The sequence below is a fragment of the Zophobas morio genome, unplaced genomic scaffold (genome assembly GCF_036711695.1).
Source record: "Zophobas morio isolate AGI-343-1 ecotype UQ-CSIRO unplaced genomic scaffold, CSIRO_AGI_Zmor_V1 ptg000004l, whole genome shotgun sequence".
Lineage (NCBI taxonomy): Eukaryota > Metazoa > Arthropoda > Insecta > Coleoptera > Tenebrionidae > Zophobas > Zophobas morio.
In genome coordinates, this window is record NW_026972109.1 from 8,647,825 (window position 1) to 8,669,035 (window position 21,211).

The following is a 21,211-nucleotide window of genomic DNA, read 5'->3' on the forward strand; positions in this document are numbered from 1 at the left end:
ACATTTGTTGTCGAGACTTGAATTCTATTGGCATTGTGTGAGATTAGAATAGATTTATGGTGGCGACATAGATGTTTGATAAATATAATCGCCCCATTAATTATAGGAATAAAACGCAATCAACTGCATGGGTTTTAAATAGATTGGGGTGCTCGATTCTAAAAAGGGATTTGTTTTGTAAGAATTTGGTACTGATTGTGGTGTGTTAAATATTTCCGGTGACGAGGAGGTTTTAGCGAAACATTTAAAAAATAATGGGTTTGGGAGTCATTGTTCGGTGGTGTAAAGTTGGTTGCATAAGTTGGACGACGGATATAACTGAATGAGCATTTTTCTATTGTTCGCGGTTTTGCGCTTTTAGTAATAGTTGAGTCACACTTGGCACAGACCACAAAGTATTCTTCATTGACCAGAGTTGAACCGACAGTTTAGCAATTAGTTGACAATTCGTTCATAAAGTTGTGTAGTTTTTTAATCCAAAGACAAATTATATATATTCTATTGTTTTGCAGGTTTTTCCTATTGGCTAAGTAATAATAAGGAACACTGAATTCTGGGAAATTCTGTTTTTAACAAATTATAAACACACATTTTCGCGTGTTTACATCCTAGAAGCATCTAAATAGCAAACAAAACGTGCAAAAAAGTCAAAATATTAACTGATAAGTAATAACAGTTATATATGATATTTATATATGGTTAAGTGCGCACTGGTTTGTGACATGCGCAAGTGCGGCGGTTGAAATATGGTTCATTCCACCACCGCCAAATCCGTGAAAACGTCCTGCTAAACAATGAACATGTGCATTCCAAAACATGCATTCAATCAACAAACTAAGGGGTTTTTAAAACGTAATTACTTCCACGTATGTTACACAATTTTAGTATTTACTGTTTTCCCATTACAAAAGGAAACAAGTCACGGCTGACTTCATCTGTATACGCTCCATGGTCACAAACACCCCAAAGACATAAAACCGACCGCTTTTTGAAGACATATTTTTGCCAAATGACTGGTTTATTGCAGCCAATTTGTGCACTAAATCAAGCTGACCAAAAACCGACACCATAAAATTTAGGAGAACTTCCTTTCTTAAAAGCGCGGAAGTGTCCACTCAATGAAATTATTTATTCACCGTTGGTAATTTTGAAACGATAAATGAAGATTTCGGGTCTCTATCTGTCTGACTGCGTTCTGAAAGTTATAAATAAATGTGCATGCAAAAACAGCGATTGTGCTTGGTAACAGTTCAACGGAGTTATCGCGTTTCTGATTGCAGTTAGATAATTTCGTGTAATTGTTGCAATTAAAGTAAGTTTAGACTAGTTGAAAATTTAAATGCAGTACGTTTTAGTTTTGTGTTTTAAATAACATGTTTTTGCTTTTGAGATTTCTCATGTAGATCTTTTGGTGAATTAGTTATCACCGAACATCTGTTTAATAGATGTGTCGATTAGTATAAGATACATTATCCCACACATTAACTCTAATCTATCATTAAATTGGATAAATAGTCATCTCTGCAGGATTTAAAAAAATATATAACAATTTAACACAGAATGCGTTTTCATTAAGATGTGGATAGTAATCATTTAGTTCTAAAAATACTGGTTTGTTAAATAAATCTTGGGAATAACGTTGTCATATTTTGGTGGAATAAATACCTCAATTTTGGCACGTAGCAGATGTAACATTAAACATGCAACATGTAAGGTTACTGTGTTTCTAGAATTTAAGGAAATTATAGATTAGTTTTTTTATTTTTTGTACTTTACAAATTTTTGAGATGACGTCATTAATTTTCTGGAAGGGATGAATAAGTGAATTGTTAACGTGTTATAATTCTTAAACTAATAACTGAAAACACATAGATATGTAAGTGTAAATGTTGATTCATGACGAAACATCTCTTTTTTCTTCGTTAAGAAAAGTACAGTAATAAAATAATTTTGGTGGCTGGTTTTTCCTAAAATGAGATAATGAGTGTAATACTAAGAGCAAAACAAATAAATTAACAACAATATACGTTTAGACAGGGAAAGAAAAAGCTCAAATCGAAGTAAATATCACTGTTCTTGTAAAATTTCTAGAACTGAGGGCGAAAGAATATTTTTAACGAACTGTTTGTACTTTTGTTAAAAATAGCTTGGCCATCTACCTGCTAGATAGTAAAAGGGTCTACTCTGCAAACCCTTGTCTGAGCAGACAGGACCGCATTCAAATTTATTATCTTGATTGACGTTAAGAGACAAATATCACGTTCTTTTGAAATTGAACCGAAAATTTGTCCTTTTCCAAACGGCCCGCCAATTTTCCCAACTCTATTTCTTGAGTGTAAGCTAGAAAATATTGTAACATGACTGATCATCAACACAAAGGCTAGTTTTATCTTTTCTCGGCGATTCATAGCTCCAAGAATATGAAAAAAATTGTTTTCGGAATTTTTTATGTTTTTTAAGAGTATTGTGTACGTGGTAAAATATAAAACCAAAATTTGTCTAATCATTCCCATGAGAATTTTGATGACGTCATCTCAAGTAAGTACATCTTATTCAAAACTTATAAAATATATGCTTCCATATTTGTGATGCAGTTTTTTGAAAAAAGAGAGACGAATGGATAAAAAGTGCCATTCCTCAATGTTTGGCAACTTGGCAGAGATCAAAATTAATGAATCTTTATGAATATCAGAGTTATTAGAAATACAATTAAATAAACCGCCCATTAAATTCATGGGAGATTTATCTAGAGCATTAGTTCTAGCAAGGTTAATATAAAAAACAATATATTGACGAGTGTTTAGTCGTGGTACAAGAAAATTAATATATTTTATCGAAAGCCTTTTCGAAATCAGTATACCTATATGACATCACATTGTCCATTACCATCAATTACTTCCGATATATATATTGGAAAAATACATGTATCAAAATACCTCTATAATTTGTCACCTGAATCTAGTGTCCTTTCTTAAGAGTGGGACAAATATATCCCTTCTTTCAAAGTGAAGGAAAGACGGATTTCTTTATTATTAAATTAAATATAATACAAAGTGGCTCAGCAAGAATCTGCGCACAACCTTTAATAAGTAAGAAAAAGGACCATTACCCATTGTGAAACGATCCTTGGACTTTTTCAAATTTATCAGAACATCTTCAACAGTAATTTGGCGCGGTAAGATAAGACTGATTTTGGCAAATCACATATTCTCTAAGAAAAGAGAGGGTGGGTGGGGCTAGTACTTGGTAAGATAAGACTGATTTTGGCAAATCACATATTCTCTAAGAAAAAAGAGGGTGGGTGGGTGGCGCTAATACGTGGTAAGATAAGACTGATTTTGGCAAATCACATATTCTCTAAGAAAAGAGAGGGTGGGTGGGCGGGGCTAGTACTTGTTAAGATAAAACTGATTTTGGCAAATTGCCCTCTGAGAAAATAGAGAGGGGGTAAAGAAAGTTATATTAAAATTATTCTATTCAGTTTAATTTTTTTTTTTTATTCTGGATGTCTAGGGTGAAAATTCGACACGGATTCACACACCACAAGTACAACAGTGTCTTATTTTATCAAATTAAAAAAACTTTTAATTCTAAATTTTGGAGATGACGTCGTCAAAATTCATGTGCAAAATTTGACAACGATCGGTCCAGCAGTTTCGGAGATTACGCTTCTTTAAAAAATGTGGCGTAAATAACACCTCCGCGATATATTTAAAGCAGACAACCTAATGTTAAAAATTAACTGAGAGTATTCCATAAGTTTAGAAACAATAAACACGCTATCGAAGTTTTGCAGACACAAAAGCGTCAACAATTTCAGATGGATCAGTTAACTCATTACCTTTATAGATCATAAGGCCTGGAATTCTAGATGTTTCCTTTTTGCTTTGAATAAAGCTCCAGAACTTTTTGGAATCAACAGAAATGGATTGTTCTAAGTCGGATAAGTATTTTTTGTACGCAATATTAATAAGTGCTTTAGACTTGGAACGAAGACGTTTGAATGAGTCATAAGATTGTGAAGATCTACTCTTTTTGTATTTATTAAAAGCACAATATTTTAATCGAATATAATGAATGACGTCACTAGTGAATCAAGGAGGGTAATATTGGTGGTGGAGATTTGAGGAAGAATATTTTTCCAAAACATTTAATTCCTTGAAGTTTTCTAGTTCTACAAACAAATTTCCAGACTGGATACTCGATCCGTTAAATTTGGAGAGACGATTATATTTCGGAAGGTGTCATTTGTCAGTTAAAAAACAGCCTATTTTCAAATTTAACGAGACATAACTCCAAAACAACACAAAAATCCTCATTGCGGTTTCAAGCATTTGATTCCTTGAAGCTTTCTAGTTCTGTAAGTAATTTTTCAGACCGGATACTCGATCCATTTAGTTTGGAGAGACAAATATTTAGGAAGGTGTCATTTTTGAGTTAAAAACGGGCTTTTCTGCAAATTTAACGAGGAATAGCCTTTTTTTCAAATTTAACAAGACAACTCCAAAACCAAACGAGGATTTGCATTGCGGTTTAAAGCATTTGATTGTTTGAAGTTTTCTAGTTCTATAACCCAATTTCCACACCGGATACTCGATCTGTTTAGTTTGGAGCGACAAATATATAGCAAGGTGTCATTTTTGAGTTAAAACCGGCCTTTTTTCAAATTTAACAAGGGATAGCTTCAAAACGGCACAAAAATTTACACTGCGGTTCGAAGCATTTGATTCCCTTTAACTTTCTAGCTCTACAAGCAAATTTTCGGACTGGATGCTAGATCCGTTTAATCTGGTGAGACGATTATAGGAGGGTTTCATTTTTGAGTTAAAAATCAGCCTTTTTTTTCAAATTTAACAAAACGTAACTTCAAAACCATCGAACGAGTATTTTCATTGCGGTTTAAAGTACTTAATTCTTTGACTTCTATAACCAAATTTCCCGAATGGATACTCAAATAGCTTCTTGGGAAGAAGTGCTGGCGGCTTCCAAGTGGTGCCTCGGTCGTAAAATTTCCAAAATTATGTACTCTGCACAAAATTCATCGTAGATTTTGTTAGATTTGGACCTACTCCATGAACACCTCTTTTTGATGACGTTAGCAGTGGGATTTACAAACTTACCGTTGCAGTTGCTTTTGGAGCTGAGAATTGTCATTTATAAAGGGGTTGTAGAAGAAAAATGGAGAGTTTCTTGTTGTCGAAATAAGTCTACACATACTAAGAAAAAAAAGGCAAAATGAAGCCCCGCCCACCCGCCCTATCTCAATTGTGAAGATTTTTTTTATTCGGCGTGAGCCAAGAGGGCGGAGTTTAACTGCAAAAACCTTATTTGTCTACGAGAAATTAAAAACATGTTTTTGAGTATCGTGTTGTTCAAAGAATATTCGCTGTTTGGTAAGATGACCTGGAAATCATCTTTTCTACTTACAATATCTAACGACACTATCTTCTACATAAGTAAAAAGTATGAAATGGATTTAGACAAGTATTAATTTCACAATTAAGTTGGAATGCACTGTTTACTCGTAAATAAATTGTACTACTAAAATATGTAACACGATGTAAGGATTTTCAAGTGATTCCGTGACTGTCAACACAAAAAAAAAACAGAAGACAATTGTGTTTTTTATGATATTTCTGTCACATTTTTTTTGGTTGATTGAGCTGTTTTCAAGAACTTAGAACATGAAGAAGCTTAATAAGTCTACACATATTAAGAAAAAAAGGCAAAATGGAGCCCCGCCCACCCACCCGATCTCAATTGTGATGATTTTTTTTTATTCGTCGTGAGCCAAGGGGGCGGAGCTTAACTGCAAAATCCTTATTTCTCTATGAGAAATTAAGAACATGTTTTTGAGTATCGTGTTGTTCAAAGAATACTATGTATGTATATTACGAAAAAAATAAAGTCAACGATTAGGTCTCACCCATACCCGCCCTGCCCTCAATTCGCAATTGTGATGAATTTTTCATTCGTTGTCAAATCGAGAGGCGAGGCTTAATTGCAAGATCCATATTTGTCTACAAGAATTTACCATTTCAAACATGTTTTAAGTTCCTTGTTCTGAAAAGACGATTACGTGTATTAAGAAAAAAGTCAAAATGTAAGCCCCGCCCACCCGCCCACCCGCCCTATCTCAATTGTGATGATTTTTTTAATCGTCGACAGTCAAAGGAGCGAAATTTAATTGTAAAATTCCTATTAGGTATTTCTCTACAAGAAATTACCATGTAATACATGTTTCTGAGTACCGTGTTATTCAAATAATACTATATATATTAACAAAAAATTAAAGCCAAAGATTAAGCCCCACCCATAACTGCCCTGATCTAAATAGTAATGAAGTTTTCAGTCGTTGGCAGATCTAGGGGCGGAGCCTTGTTGCAAAATCCATATTTCCTTACAAAAAATTACCATTTTAAACGTGTTTTAAGTTTCTAAAAATAAAAAAAATCACACAATTGAGATGGGGTGGGTAGGCGCTGTATATATTTTGCCTTTTTCTTAAGTATACATAGTATTCTTTGAACAACACGATGCTCAAAAACATGTTTTTAATTTGTTGTAAACAAATAAATATTTTGCAGTTAAGCTGAGTCTCCTTGGTTCACGACGAATGAAAAAAATCATCACAACTGATACATGGGCGGGTGGGCTTCTATTTTGCCTTTTTGTTTTAATATGTGTAGACTTCTTTTCACAACATAAAACTTAAAACATGTTTAAAATGGAAAATTTGTGTAAGGAAATATCGATTTTGCAAATAGGCTTGGCCCCATGATTGCAAAACCCATATTTCCTTGCAAAAATGTACCGTTTTAACCATCTTTTAAGATTCTTGTTATCAAAAGATGGCTATGTATATTAAGAAACAAAGAGCAAAATATAAGCCCCGCCCACCCGCCCTGTCTCAGATCTGATGATTTTTTTATTCGTCGTAAGTAGAGGGGCGGAGCTTAATTGTAAAATCTTAATTTTTCTACGAGAAATGACCATGTGAAATATGTTCTTAAGTAATGGTTTTATTTTTTAGGTAAAAATCACCGGTTTTTTTTTTCAAATTTAACAAGACGTAAATCCAAAATCGAACGAGGATTTGCATTGCGGTTTAAAGCATTTGATTCTTTGAATTTTTCCAGTTTTATAACCAAATTTCCACACCGGATTCTGGAATGGTTGAGGTCATTTGTAAGTCAAAAAGCTACATAACTTCAAAATGACACAAGAACCCTCATTCTTTGAAGTTTTCTAGTTCCAAAGCAAATTTTTAGACCGGAGAGTCGGTTGGCAGATTCTGCCTAAACAACTTTAGGCCAGTTTTTAAATCTGTACTCACTTTATCGTGTAATTCGTCATTTGCAAAAGTACCAACTTCTGTACACCTTATAGATAACGCGTCTTATCAAGTTCACGAGCAAATTAATCTTTAAAAACTTTGTCAGAACCAGCATTGTCTTAATTTTTTTTTAGTTTTGTTGCAACTTGTTGGTTGTATAGTAATAATAACATAACGTAGTCTTGACAAAGACTGCTTTCTGAGTGAAACGCAAAAGTAAAACACCTTTTATAAAACTTTTATAAAGCGAATTTATGTGGCATAATTTTCAATTTTTTTACAAATACAAGGAAATAGGCTGCAGCCTTGAAAATAAATACTTCAATACCCTGAACCAATTGCAATTAATTAAATATTTCTATTATTATATTTCAATTAATCAGTGACAAAGCAAGTCATTTATTTTAAATACGACAGTACCAGTATCGGTACCATTGTCTAAAGCTCCCGTCAGAACAAAACATGACATGGGCGGAGCCTAAGATGCGCCTTCTCGAATTACCAGTGGCGTAGCCAAAGTGATATAGGCATATTTCGATTCCACTTTTAGAAGAAATTGTAAGTGTAAAAAATCATATAGTGACCTTTTTTAGATTAAAGAATTATTAATTTTACTTTAAATCATTTTTAATTATATTACCTCCCCTTCGAATTCAAAAATGACCTCGACGCCACAACGGTCCAGACCACGTGATGCCATGTTTCGCTTTGACGGGTACTCTACGCAGTTGTTGTCACTCATTACTCAGTATTCAGAACGTGATTACTTTTGAATCCGCAAGACTAATTAATAGAAAACAACGTGATATTAAGCTCATTCGCTGAACAAATTCGAAGAATCAGACGCTGTTGATGACTTGCCAACCGCATCATTGGAAACGACCAAAGTACTTCCACTAGCAAGCGACTACAACAACCCAAATGAAACACCTATTTATTTCAGAAGAATCTCGAAAAATAACGAATTTCGCCCCCTTTCCAAGAGCCGTCCCAACACTCCCCCGTCTTTGTGCGCATCGCACAAAAACCCCGATTCCAACCGTGGTGGAAAACCCATCGACTCCGTGCTACAGCGCAGCCATGGAGGGGACTCCTCCGTCGTCCAGTAAATAAACTCGCACTCGTCGAGAATGTAGTAAAAGTGGAAACAATGTCGCCAGTGTAACAATCCGCTTATCAGTACATTCAAAAAATCGAGTATTTTGTTCGGCTCAATCTCAGAGTAGGTTAGTCGACAAAAGCAGTGCAGTGCGTTCCCAAAAACCCAGTATATGTCCACTTATGGCATCGTCTGTGAACATTTTCGAGATCCTGACCGGGTCCAACGGCGCTCTTCTCAACCTAACCTACGACGGTTTCGTCCCAGGATGGGTCGTGACTCTAGACTACATGCCCTGGTTGTGGGCCATGATCGGGTCCATCCTCGTGGGCCTCAGCGGGGTGCTGCCTCTTCTCGTCATTCCCATTGACCAGACGGACAATCTTAAACAAGGAGGTTAGGTCGTGTTGCGTAATTGATTGGGTTAAGAGACTCGAACGGCATTGGCGCGCAATAAACAAATGATGAGCGGCCTTTGTTAGGCCTTGGGGGTTATCTGCGGCGATTGTCGTGGGCAGTTCTTGGAATGCAACTGGAGCGCGTGATTTAATGAGTGGGAAAGAATATAGCGGATGTTGATGAATGTGTTTGTTTTAAACCTTTTGTGGTCAGAGAAGTTGCAATTTATTGCCCGTCAGTAAAAATCTTATCACTCGGGTTATTATTTTGGAATTGAGATGAGATTAGGACTTTGTATTGATTTCGGGGCTTTAGTTAATTGAGGCTTTAGTAGATAATTTTGTACTTCCCATGTTTTAAATAGTTTCGAGTCATAACACGAGATAAACACGATGGAAACCAAGGTGAACGTTCTTTTATTGTTTGTTGACATTATGTTATTACAATTTGTTTACATCTATGTCTAACTTTTGTGTGCGGATTTTGCACTGTTTAAAGAGGTTTTTTTAGATCTATGGCCTTCTAATTTTGTTACTTCTGATGTCATCCGAGTTCTAGCCCGAAACAATAATAATAATGTTAAGCTTCCATAGGGTCGAATTTTGCCTAAAACTTTTAGTAACACGATTGGACTCGCGTTTAGTTCTATCAATAGATATGTTAATAACTACCTGTTGACTAGAAAACTATACTAAAGACATTCTAATAAGTCACTTAACACATTCGATAGCGGCGATGTTGTTATTTGTTTGCTACCAATGCGCAAAAACCGGTTTGTTGAATTAAGTTTAATAATAATTCACTATTACTAAGTACGTTAGAAACATACATTAGACCACATTTTTCGTTGTATGTGAATATGTTGAGTAAAAAATTAAGCTAGTTTTGTGCAAACATACTTAAGTTCATTAACTAAACCGGGAAAAAATTGTATAGTATAGGAACTTTCACTTAATTAATCGAGAATATTTTGGGTTTCATACGCATGCTATAAGAAAAGTTGTGTGAACTCTTTGTCCATAGGTTAGCTCAATTGTAATTAGGAGTGTAGAAAGCTGCCCAAAGCATTTTGTACGAGAGATTTGTTTTAATGCAACAGAAACATTATTAAAAAAAATAGTTACTCTGCATTCTTGGGTGCTAGATTATAATTTTAGCGAGAGATTGAAAAATAAATTAGTTAAAGTTGGCCAAGCACGAAAAGCCGTTTGTCTTAGTTTAAAATAATTTTTTATTAAACGACACGTTGACAAAAGTAATTTGCAGTTATCAAACGAAATTAAAGCTTTTTTCTTAGAATCTTACTTCAGAAGTGGGACAGAATTGGAAAACGGCGATTTTGATTCAGTTTTATGTGATTTAAAAGTAGGTGTCATAATTCTAATTTTAAACTGTCAATTTGACATTTAATAAAAAATTTAAATTACGACAAATGGCTTGTCGTGCATGGCTAACTTCGACTAATTTCTTTTTCGATCTCTCGGTATCTACCAAAATTTGATTTTACACTTTTTTGGATTTATTAAATCATGCCACTGAAAATACATATTTCTATTATTATTTTTAGATTGTTACTATCGGGTTAACTGGAAACACAGTTCTCTATTAATTTTAGTTGGAGATATAAAAAAAGGATGGCAGTTAACACTCACTTAAAAATTTTGTTAGATAAGTTGTGTCTAAAATGTGCATACGCTGTGATTTATTATGATGGATCGACAATTAGAATTTATCATTGTCCCTTCCAAGAACTTGGTGACGTCATTTAAAAATTTTGCGAAGTAAGTTTCATAGAAATGATACTTCTGTATTTTGTTTGTACACTACACAATTATATTTTATTTAATCGTTACTTGAACTTGTTCACCCGTTTAATAATCCACTTGATTTTGTATTTGAATCTACCGAGTGTCTGCAAAAAGGCGTATTAACTCTTCAGTACGTTATGTAGGGGGGTTTCGGGATCCCCAAAAAAATTATAAAAAAATTCTATGAAAAAACGTAATTTTATAAAAGTAAAATTGGCAACACTGCACGCACCTAATGCGTGAATACCTCCGGCTTACTTTCTGATTTTTTAGTAGCGATGGTGACTGAAATCCACCTTTTATTTTTTTAGGACAATATCCATAACAACCAGAAGTTGATTATTAATGAAACAAGCTGTTATTTTTCATTAATAAATAAAACAAAACCATTAAAGTATAACTAACGAAACACTAGAGAAAATGTTCAAAATTCCTGCCTTGTGCATATATTTTGATCATTTTTTGTAAAAGTTAGTCATCACTACTTTGCTAAGATAAAACTGATTTTGGCAATGACATATTCCTAAAGAAAAGAGAGGGTGAGTGGGCGAGGCTAGTAGCTGCCAAGATAAGACTGATTTTGGCAAATGAGATGTCCCCTAACAGAAGAATGGGCGGGTGGGCGGGGCTAGTTCCCGCTAAGATAAAACTGATTTTGGCAAATGAAATACCTTCTAAGAAAAGAGAGGGTGGGTGGGCGGGGCTAGTAGCTGCCAAGATAAGACTGATTTTGGCAAATGAGATGTTCTCTAAGAGACGAAAGGGCGGGTGGGCGGGGCTAGTATCTGCTAAGATAAAACTGATTTTTAGCAAATGACGTATCATGTAAGAAATTTAATTAAATTATTATATGAAAAGACACTAGAGGCTCCAAAGCACTTTCAAAGTTTTTCCAAACGGGAATACCTAGAACCTCAAGATTGTTTTAAATTTAAAAAAAAAACGGGGTCCTAAAATTAACTCAAAAACAGATCAGGTTAGAATTTTCCAAAAGTTGAACACCAAAGTCCCCCAAAATTGTTTTAAATATGTAATTCACCAAAAAAATTCTCCATGGGTTCCTAAAATAATACAGCATGGGTACCCAAGAGTCGCTCCAATTAAAAAAAAGATACTGCGGCACTCAAGAGTTTCATTTTTTCAAGTTCATCCAGCAAAAAAAAACACTTGATTCCTTTAAATTTATCCGGAAATAAAACACCAGGGAACCTAAAATTAACCATGACAACTAGTAGTCATTAATCGTCGTGTATTATTACTCAATATTCATAAAACAAGTGTTATTTTTCATTAATAAGTAGACCAAAAAAAAAAAATCCATTAAAGCATAACCAACTAAACACTAGATATGTTCAAAATTCCTGCCTTGTGCATATATTTTGATCATTTTTTGTAAAAGTTAGTCGTCAGTATTTGCTAAGATAAAAATGATTTTGGCAATGACATACTCCTAGAGAAGAAAGGGCGGGTGGGCGGGGCTAGTCCCGTTAAGATAAAACTGATTTTGGCAAATGACATTCCATCTAAGAAAAGAGAGAGTGGGTGGGCGGAGCTTGTAGCTGCCAAGATAAGACTGATTTTGGCAAATAAGATGTCCTCTAAGAGACGAGAGGGCGGGTGGGCGGGGCTAGTATCTGCTAAGGTAAAAATGATTTTTAGCAAATGACGTATCCTGTAAGAAATTTAATTAAATTATTATATGAAAAGACACTAGAGGCTCCAAAGCACTTTCAAATTTTTTCCAAACGGGAATACCTAGAACCTCAAGATTGTTTTAAATTTTTCAAAAAAAAACGGGGTCCCAAAATTAACTCAAAAACAGATCAGGTCAGAATTTTCCAAAAGTTGAACACCAAAGTCCCCCAAAATTGTTTTAAATATGTAATTCACAAAAAAATTCCATGGGTTGCTAAAATAATACACCATGGGTACCCAAGAGTCTCTCAAATTAAAAAAAAGATACTGCGGCACTCAAGAGTTTCATTTTTTCAAGTTCATCCAGCAAAAAAACACTTGATTCCTTTAAATTTATCCGGAAATAAAACACCAGGGAACCTAAAATTAACCATGACAACTAGTAGTCATTAATCGTCGTGTATTATTATTCATAAAACAAGTGTTATTTTTCATTAATAAGTAGACCAAAAAAAAACATTTAATAAGACATTTATAAATTATAAACCAAAACAAAACCAACAAAAAAAATCCATTAAAGCATAACCAACTAAACACTAGAGATGTTCAAAATTCCTGCCTTGTGGCTGCTAAAATACGACCAATTTTGGCAAATGACATACCCTCTAAGAAAAGAGAGGGTGGGTGGGCGGTACTAGTACCTGCTAAGATAAGACTGATTTTGGCAAATTAATGACATACCCTCAAAGAATAAAGAAGGCAAGTGGGTGGGGCTAAAATACCACCAATTTTGGCAGATGACATACCCTCTAAGAAAGGAGAAGGTGGGTGGGCGGGGCTAGTACCTGCTAAGATAAGACTGATTTTGGCAAATGAGATACTCTCTAAGAATAGAGAAGGCAGGTGGGTAGGGCTAGAACTTGTCAAGATAAGATTGACGTATGCTGTAATAAATGTAATTAAATGATTCTAAGAAAAGACACAAGAGGCTCCAAAGCACTTTCAAATTCTTTCCAAAGAGGAAAACCTACAACCTCAAAATTGTTTTAAATTTTTCAAAAAAAAAAAACTCGGTCTCAAAATTAACTCAAAAACAGGTCAGCTCAGAACTTTCCAAAAATAGAACACACACATAGAATTGTTTTAAATAATTTAATTTAAAAATCTCCATGGGCTTCCAAGATAATACACACAAGACTTTTTCAGATTCGTAAAAAGTAAAGCACTGAAAGCTCAAAAGATTTTTTCAAGTTCATCCAGCGACAAAACAGCAGATTCCTTTAAATTTATGCGAAAATAAAATACCAAGGGACCTAAAATTAATTGCGAACATTTTAAACGTAGGTTCTTAAAAACTTTGACAATTTTTGATAGGTCAAACATTTTTAACTGCTTACTCGATTTTTCCTGATTTGTACATTCGCTTTATATCAGGCAAGCATTGTTGTTAAATGGAATTTTATCAACTTATCCATATCTTTGTGCATTCTAACTGAAATGGTAATTAAACATGGTCATGCGCGCGAGAAATATTAACTAAAAATTTTATTACAAATTCTTGCGATAATGAATGTGTTGTTTAGTTGTTAAAAGTAGCAAAAGAACCAATTTTAAAATCATTGTAACTCCTCTTAAATGCGAGAAGGATTTTTTTTACTATTTTTCCCAGACTCGCCAGTTGATTGTTAAAAGCGTAGCGGAGAGTTAATCCGCCATTTTCCAAACACCCGGTATAGTGGTTATCATAAAAAATACAATAAAATTCACACAACAAATTTCATAATTATCCGAGAAACTGAACTTTCATTACAGATCAGGAGTGGCCGAAGTACTGCCCAAATTACTTTGGACCAATTTTTGACAATAGATTTCAGAGCGTAGTCTACAATTTTGATCTTCGCCTGTTACACTTATTATCCTTCGTAAAACTGAGTCTTAAATTGACATGATGAAGAGTAACGGAGAAGCTTAACTCCGATCTAGGTCGGGCGTTCACTAATCCAGCACTTTAACTCCAGTCCGGCAAATATTTACCCGATTTTAATTACGCTTATGTAGTGCGAGAACACATTCAATTCGTTTTGGACAGGAACCGAAGCACCTTAAAAATTATTTTAATAATTGTTTATTTAAACAGTATTAGCTTTCATGAAGTGTAACGGTTGTTTAGTTGAAAAAGTCGTCAAGTTAGCGTTGCTTTTTTAATAGAAGAAAATAGCGAAAAACGCATGTGCTTTATTAATCCATACTGTTGTATATAACTGACATTTCTGCATTGTCAGTTGTTATCGGTTTTTCAATTAAACAGTTGATATATCTGGAAATATAAATAAATGACAAATTAATAAAAAAAAAAAATAAGTAAATAAAATTCTTCTTCATAAGTTCCCCATTAAACTGGGTAAAATTACACTTGCGTTAAAAATTTTAATAGACATTTTTTCTTCAGTAGTGTATTTGGCATTGGGAATTAAATTATTTAAAAGCATACGTCGTGCGCAAAAATGATTCAAAAGCCTTTTTAAACTGCGACCTACTTATTAGCCCTTTTTGTTTTTAAACCAGTTTAAGTTAAACATTGTAATTTAGCCTCGATCATTGGCCGGTCAAGCGGCATTTATGTACTCGCAGATTTGCTAAGCCACTTCGTCAAAGAATAAATCACAAAGGGGGTTTAATCGAAAACAGCCACAACTTCAATTTTTGACACATAGTGGTTGGCGAAACTATGACACGTAGAATTGTGGCCAAAATTTCTCCGTTTGAACGTAGCTAATTCCTAACTGTAAAATAAACTGGTCTAAAGTTAAAAAAATCAATAACCGACCGACTATACTCTTGTACCTGAAAACGGGCTGCGCTGCCTTGAGTTCGTGATCGATAATTTAAGGCCCCAACTACGCCATATGCTGCGGATTTTTATCAATTTGTAACAGTGCGTAACGAGTACAAGAATTGAACCGATAATGTATGCCAAGAAATGGAAAGTCATTTTATTTTATACGGAATAAGTCAAAAATTTGAAGCTGGAGACACAAGTGTGATTATACCACGTTATAATCATTTGTCAGTATGCGGTAATTGGAGAATCCGTCATTGTTACTTGTCGATTTTCTAACGACTTGATCATTAATTTTACCCATTAACATATTATAATGAGAGCATAATCAACGCCAATTTGAAAGTCAAAATGGTGTGGTGTATCGGATAGGATCGTAATAAATTCATCATGTCGGTTGAAACAATGGAACAAAACAAGTCAAAGCATATGTTGCAAAAATTTTATTCAAAAATCATAGGTGAAACAATTGCCGGTACATTCGCCCGGATGAGAAAGTTCCAAAAATGTGTCAAATTTGTGGAATATTTTCAAAAGTAAATTCCTTTTTTCCCCGTGCTCCACTTGATACAATAAGCAAATACCTGAAAAAAAGAAAATATATCAAATAAATATTTAAATTTTGGATTTTCAGACTTACCGTAAAAAATGAGGTTTTTGGTGGTACCTAAGGGAAACACGTTTTTTTGTTGTTAAGAATTCAATCATTTTGCATAAAATGTGTTCCATATGTATGAGAACACATCATTTGCAATTTTAACATTGTTTTCGTCGGGCGCAGTTTCGTGGTTGTGGTTTTATCAGTAAAATCCGTAGGCGTGCCTCATAAATGATTTCACATACTCACGACTTAAAAACATGTGAATACGGTAGCTAAGAAATTGTTCTGTTAATGTTTTATCGCACTTTTGTGAAATACTCGATTCAATTTTCTCATAAACGCTTTAGCAACCGAGAATCGAATACTATTTATATTTGATGATGCAGGTTTTTTCCTCTCTCAAAATGGACTTCACTATTGCTTCTTCGTATTCCGCGAGCTTATCTCTTTTCGATTATATAAAACATTGACAGTGGTGTGATGTTTGTCAAGTAACTAATTTATTAATGACAAAAAATATCTTGACAGGTAAAATTTTAACGATAGTGCGATCACGTACAAGTAATCGGTACTTGACTCTTGGGTAATGCTGATGGTGCTTCAGGATGGAGGGTTTAAATTTCCACGTTTGCTGAGATTGTCCTAGAAAATTTACACCTTGTTTGAGCAAAATAGAAAACTTGGAATTAATATCAGTTTTCAATAAAGAACTATCGCGTTTTGTACTTCCTGGTACTGTTTCCAAAGTGTAAATTTTGTGATAATCTGAGATGGGTCATGGTGATAGTTTTTTGAAAGAGATTTAAACGAAGATCGTATTGTCTTCAGAATTAAACCCATCCAAAATATTGCACCTGCAGCCATGTAATTATTTCTTAACTGCAGAAAGTACTTGATTGGGGTCCAGATATCGCAACGTTTTATGTGAAACTCAACCATAATTGCTGTATTATACGTAGGTCATTTGTTTTAGCTGTGACGCAATAGTTTGTGTTAAGGTTCTATTCATAATAAATGAGTGAATTTGCACCTTGAATCATTCACTAACTTGTAGGTAAACAGCTTCTAACATACTTCTGTTAGATCATCGTTGTCCAGCTAAAAAAATCTGCTTATAGTACAATCACTTCTAGGTTGTCTAACCCGTGGTTACACTAGTTATATTGATATTGATCCCCAGTGTAACTCATTCGCCCCTAAAAATAGTGCACAGTCATTGGAAAAAACACAGATTAATAATAATTACGCATAGAAATTACAACAACGCATCCACACACTCGATTAGATAAAAAATGCACGTCTGCGATATCTTCACACATAATTATTATTAAATTACTCGCAATCCACGTTTCAAAACCTGACTATTGTTACTAATGGCGAAACAATTACACCATACCATTTCTTTGTCACTTTTTGGCTACCACACTTCAGTAGACAAAATTCATGCATAATCGTTCAACCCAAACAAAGAAAATACTAGCAATAGAATTAACAAATCAAACACCGCGACAGTTCAAGGAAAACAATTCGCCGGGAGCCTGTGCCAAAAATTAGCATGACTTGCAAATGCTACGTTACATTTCACATAATTGTCACTGTTTTGACTGCGGTTTTTCCGGAAATGCCCCCAACTTCGGTCGTAAAATTAAATCGAATTTGGTTCACGGATCACCTGCCTTTTGCATCGTAAATAATTCACCAGTTTGTTGTGCGAGCGTAAATATTATTGGATATTCAAGGTCTCGCTAAGGTTCTAGCCTTCCATGTGTTTCCTCGTGACTCTTGTTTTGATTCTTCGGCCAAATGTCAGCGTTTATGGTTTGCTAATCGAGGAAAATGTTGCAGTTATGGTTAATTCAACACCGATTTAACGCTTTGTGCAACTGAATTCCAAATTAGGTAATGGAAGAAAGTGTGAATCGATTGCCTGGTGTGTGACGTCAATCGCTTTGTGTTCAATTTAACGTTAAATTGAATTTTTATCACACCCAGACAGGTCTTCAAATGAAATATATGTTACGCAAGAGCGTAATGCCCTCTAGAACCCTTCGGACTACCTGCGATCCGCAAAAGGCTAATCTCCTCACGTACAGATTAGATTAATCAACTTATCAATCGTTACTTTGTTGTTGAAATTGGGCCCTTCCCTGAGGCTTTATTTGATGAGTTGATTGATAATTGAAGAAAAATCACTGCAGTTATTGTCAAAGATAACTATCGATTCACTGAGTATTTATCTTTGTTTACACTCACGAGAGGAACGAATTTCTGTTTAGACAAACATGTCAGACGTTCTATTCGTTTGATAAAAATAAACACGTGTCGGAAAATCCTAATTGTTGTTGTCTCGATATGGCCATGACCTCGATGCATTTTTACAGACAGTGCCAACAAGCTGAAGACTTTGCTGAGTTTTGCTGTTGGAGGTCTACTAGGAGATGTCTTCCTTCACTCGCTTCCGGAGATTTGGGCCAACGATGTCGCAAATAACGGTAAATATAGAAACCCCGCCTTTTTTTGACACTACGACCAATTAGAAGTTGTGTCAAAATCGAACGACCAATTGGAGCCACAGTTGTCAAAACACAACTCGACTTTCCACCAATCAAAAAATAACTCGTGATTTGGTGATATGGAACTACGCAAAAACACTTGTTCGCGCTTGAAAGTCCCCTCCTACTCATTTTCCTTCTCGGATGAACTAATAAATCAGGCGGCTGTTCTAACGTAATTTAGCCAGCGATGACGCAATAGCTCCAATTGGATCGTTTATTACCGGCGAAACGATCCTCTAACTAAGTCTTGCAGGAGGCCAACCTACAACAACCACCGGACTTTTAATCCTCTCGGGCCTGGTGGTTTTCGTCGTAGCCGAGAAATTCTTCACTGTGATAGAAAAATTAGGTGAGCGCCACCTGTCTACTCCCGAAAACAACAACATCAAAGGTTACCCACTCAAACATATCGAAGAGAACAAGAAACACGTAAGGTTGTGTGAACAACAGCCGCAAGCGATCTCATTGTTTATTTCCAGATAACCGGTTATTTAAATCTGTTGGCCAACACTATTGATAATTTTACGCACGGATTGTCGCTAGGGGGCGCCTTCTTGGTGTCGCTTCGGCTGGGTCTTTTGACTACTTTCGCGATTTTGGTGCACGAAATTCCACACGAAGTCGGCGACTTCGCCATTTTGCTCAAATCGGGGTTCAGTCGGTGGGATGCCGCCGTTTTTCAGATTCTGACAGCTGGAGGGGGCCTGATTGGCTCCTTCGCGGCCATTATGTGTAGTGGAGCTACTAACTCGATAGGTATTAAAATCCGCGAGGGGAAAGAATGTCTTTACTGATTTGTTGATTGCAGAGGCTAGGACGTCGTGGATTCTACCCTTCACAGCGGGTACTTTTCTCCACATTGCGCTTGTCACCGTTCTGCCCGACTTGCTCAAAGAAGACGACCCGAAAGAGTCGCTCAAGCAAATCGTTGCTTTGATAGGAGGGATTTTTGTGATGGCCGTGGTGACGACTGTGTTTGAGTAATTAGTGATATTTTCAGTTGCCATAATTTGTTGATAGTTCGTTAAGATTATTATAATATTTACAGTATTAGTTGTAATTTTTGTTTTTCTTTTTCTTTAGTTCCTTAGGGCATTATATAGAACTATTTTTCTAATTGTGATGAGGCGACGCCTTTTCAGCAATTTCGTGTTGAGTAAATACTGACTTCGTCAGACACATGAGTATTTTTGTGATATTAACATTTTTCAACACAATATATTTTATTACGTAGTACTTAAAAGTGCTCTTATATATTTTATATCAAACTAAACATGACTACGATGATATATTGTAAATAAAGAGCAAGAAGTGACCTAGAATCTATTTATATTAGACCTTCCTGACCTTACATTAATGCAACAACATTAACTGGTGCATTATCGAACACCCTTGACGATAACGGGATAAAAAATTCATAATAAATAAAACACTATTTAATTGTGGCAGTTATTCATCACATATTTACCTCGTAATTACAATTTAATTTTCTTCTTTTTCGACTTTACAGCCAATGGACCCGGTATTTTGAAAACAGTGCTAAAAAACAATTATTAAATGTTACCTACAACAATAAAAAAAAACTTACTGACAAGTTGTGCAAATTGGACTGAATTTGCAAAATACTAAAAAAGAAATTAATGAAAATGCGCATGCGCAATCACACCCGATTGGTCATTCTACTTACTTGATAAACACACTGAACAAACATAACCTATATCTATAAGTTCTCTGTGACAAAAACAGGCCGCCCTGTAGTCGACCTTGACGGGTGGGGGCAGCACCAGCTTCTGTCTGATAGGGGGTTCAGGTAAAAATACCCACTACAAAGCAAATTTAGTCAAAAAAAAAACCCGCACAATTTCTAACTTACAAGAAGATATTGAAGTAAACCCTGCAATTGTGGGACTTTTAAATATAGCCCTCCTGTAATATCACAGCCTTGTTGCAACAAACTTAAGTGTTGATCAAGGGCACAAACGTCTATAACAATCCCTTGTTTCTGAGCAGTGAAAAAAACGTTCATGTAATTCATATATTGGGACGCTGAGTCTCCACTTCCTGTCACCACCAAAATCCGACTATTTAACTGAAAATCCAACAATTATTAAAGAGAAAAAATAAAAAAAAATCATACCCTGCAGCCCGGGGGCTTTGTCCTTTGTATGCGTGCGATATAACACAAAGCCATAGCAATAGCTCCGGCTAGCAATGACTCTGTGACAAGTGTAGACTTTTCATTGGCTAACAGCTTCGCCAAATTATGTTTAATAGTTTTTTCGACTGCCGTGAAAACTTCATACTGGCCGTCTATTTGTCGCACGTCTAGGGGTTTGTTGGGGCCGGGATATATAAATTCACTGAAATTTTCACTATAGAGAAAATATTTTTCTCAAAAGTCTCACCTAGTTTTTGAGTGGCAAGCCATCACCGCTAGTTTGTTTTGGGCTTTTTGCATTAAATGGGAATTGGCGAAGGCTATCACTGAATCCACGCAGTGAGTTAAAACGTGGGGGTTGTCCCTGAGCATTTTCTGACTGGGGTTGCTGTCCACAATAACCACCAGAAGGCTTGTTTCGCTTGTTGAGGTAAATTCGGGGGTGGTTTCTGCAGGAATTTCTAAATTATTCATTGTTGAGCTTGATTGTGATGGTAAAACACTCGCAAAAGTGAGGTTAGGTTGGTTTCTGGGTTTCTGGTGTGCTCGTAGCCACTTCCGCTGAACTTTTTGGACGTTTTTTGATTTTGGATCAGTATGAGTGCCGGTTTTGCTTGATTTGGGGCAAACGCTTCACGTTTAACGACGCGAATAATTTAGATATTGATTTTTCGATTATAAAATAAAAGTCGTGGTGTGACCCTAGTCACAGCTCATGTTAAATTAAAATTTGAATTACCAGTATTTTCGTGCTACGACACATTAAAGATATTTTCATTCG

The 21,211-nt window shown here is 35.3% G+C and overlaps 2 protein-coding genes and 1 long non-coding RNA gene across 3 annotated transcripts; 2 read left to right on the forward strand and 1 right to left on the reverse strand.

The window, feature by feature from the left end:
- Window positions 1-372: 372 nt before the first annotated feature.
- Window positions 373-1,405, forward strand: LOC135140386 (uncharacterized). The gene is made up of 3 exons (XR_010282250.1): window positions 373-458; window positions 513-852; window positions 912-1,405. It is a non-coding gene; the product is annotated as an uncharacterized LOC135140386 (long non-coding RNA).
- A 7,040-nt stretch (window positions 1,406-8,445) lies between these two features.
- Window positions 8,446-19,322, forward strand: LOC135140408 (zinc transporter ZIP13 homolog). The gene is made up of 5 exons (XM_064070941.1): window positions 8,446-8,831; window positions 18,099-18,209; window positions 18,526-18,701; window positions 18,752-19,028; window positions 19,081-19,322. The coding sequence occupies exons 1-5, from the start codon at window positions 8,618-8,620 to the stop codon at window positions 19,254-19,256; spliced, it is 954 nt and encodes a 317-aa protein (XP_063927011.1). The 5' UTR covers window positions 8,446-8,617; the 3' UTR covers window positions 19,257-19,322.
- A 371-nt stretch (window positions 19,323-19,693) lies between these two features.
- LOC135140417 (general transcription factor IIH subunit 3) lies at window positions 19,694-21,134 on the reverse strand. The gene is made up of 6 exons (XM_064070953.1): window positions 20,678-21,134; window positions 20,410-20,632; window positions 20,146-20,361; window positions 19,960-20,095; window positions 19,861-19,897; window positions 19,694-19,811 (listed from the first exon to the last, which is right to left on the reverse strand). Exons 1-6 carry the CDS (start codon window positions 20,902-20,904, stop codon window positions 19,748-19,750), a joined length of 903 nt encoding a protein of 300 aa, XP_063927023.1. The 5' UTR covers window positions 20,905-21,134; the 3' UTR covers window positions 19,694-19,747.
- Between the last annotated feature and the right edge of the window lie 77 nt (window positions 21,135-21,211).

Bases quoted from the DNA above. Each gene is read 5' to 3' on its own strand.
- LOC135140417 (XM_064070953.1), bottom strand. From the start codon at position 20,904: ATGAATAATTTAGAAATTCCTGCAGAAACCACCCCCGAATTTACCTCA. The intron at 20,633-20,677 runs GTGAGACTTTTG...TGAAAATTTCAG, and splicing joins GCTTGCCACTCAAAAACTAG to TGAATTTATATATCCCGGCC. The intron at 19,812-19,860 runs GTAAGTTTTTTT...ATTGTTTTTTAG, and splicing joins CCAATTTGCACAACTTGTCA to CACTGTTTTCAAAATACCGG.
- LOC135140408 (XM_064070941.1), top strand. From the start codon at position 8,618: ATGGCATCGTCTGTGAACATTTTCGAGATCCTGACCGGGTCCAACGGC. The intron at 8,832-18,098 runs GTTAGGTCGTGT...GCATTTTTACAG, and splicing joins GGACAATCTTAAACAAGGAG to ACAGTGCCAACAAGCTGAAG. The intron at 19,029-19,080 runs GTATTAAAATCC...TGTTGATTGCAG, and splicing joins TGGAGCTACTAACTCGATAG to AGGCTAGGACGTCGTGGATT.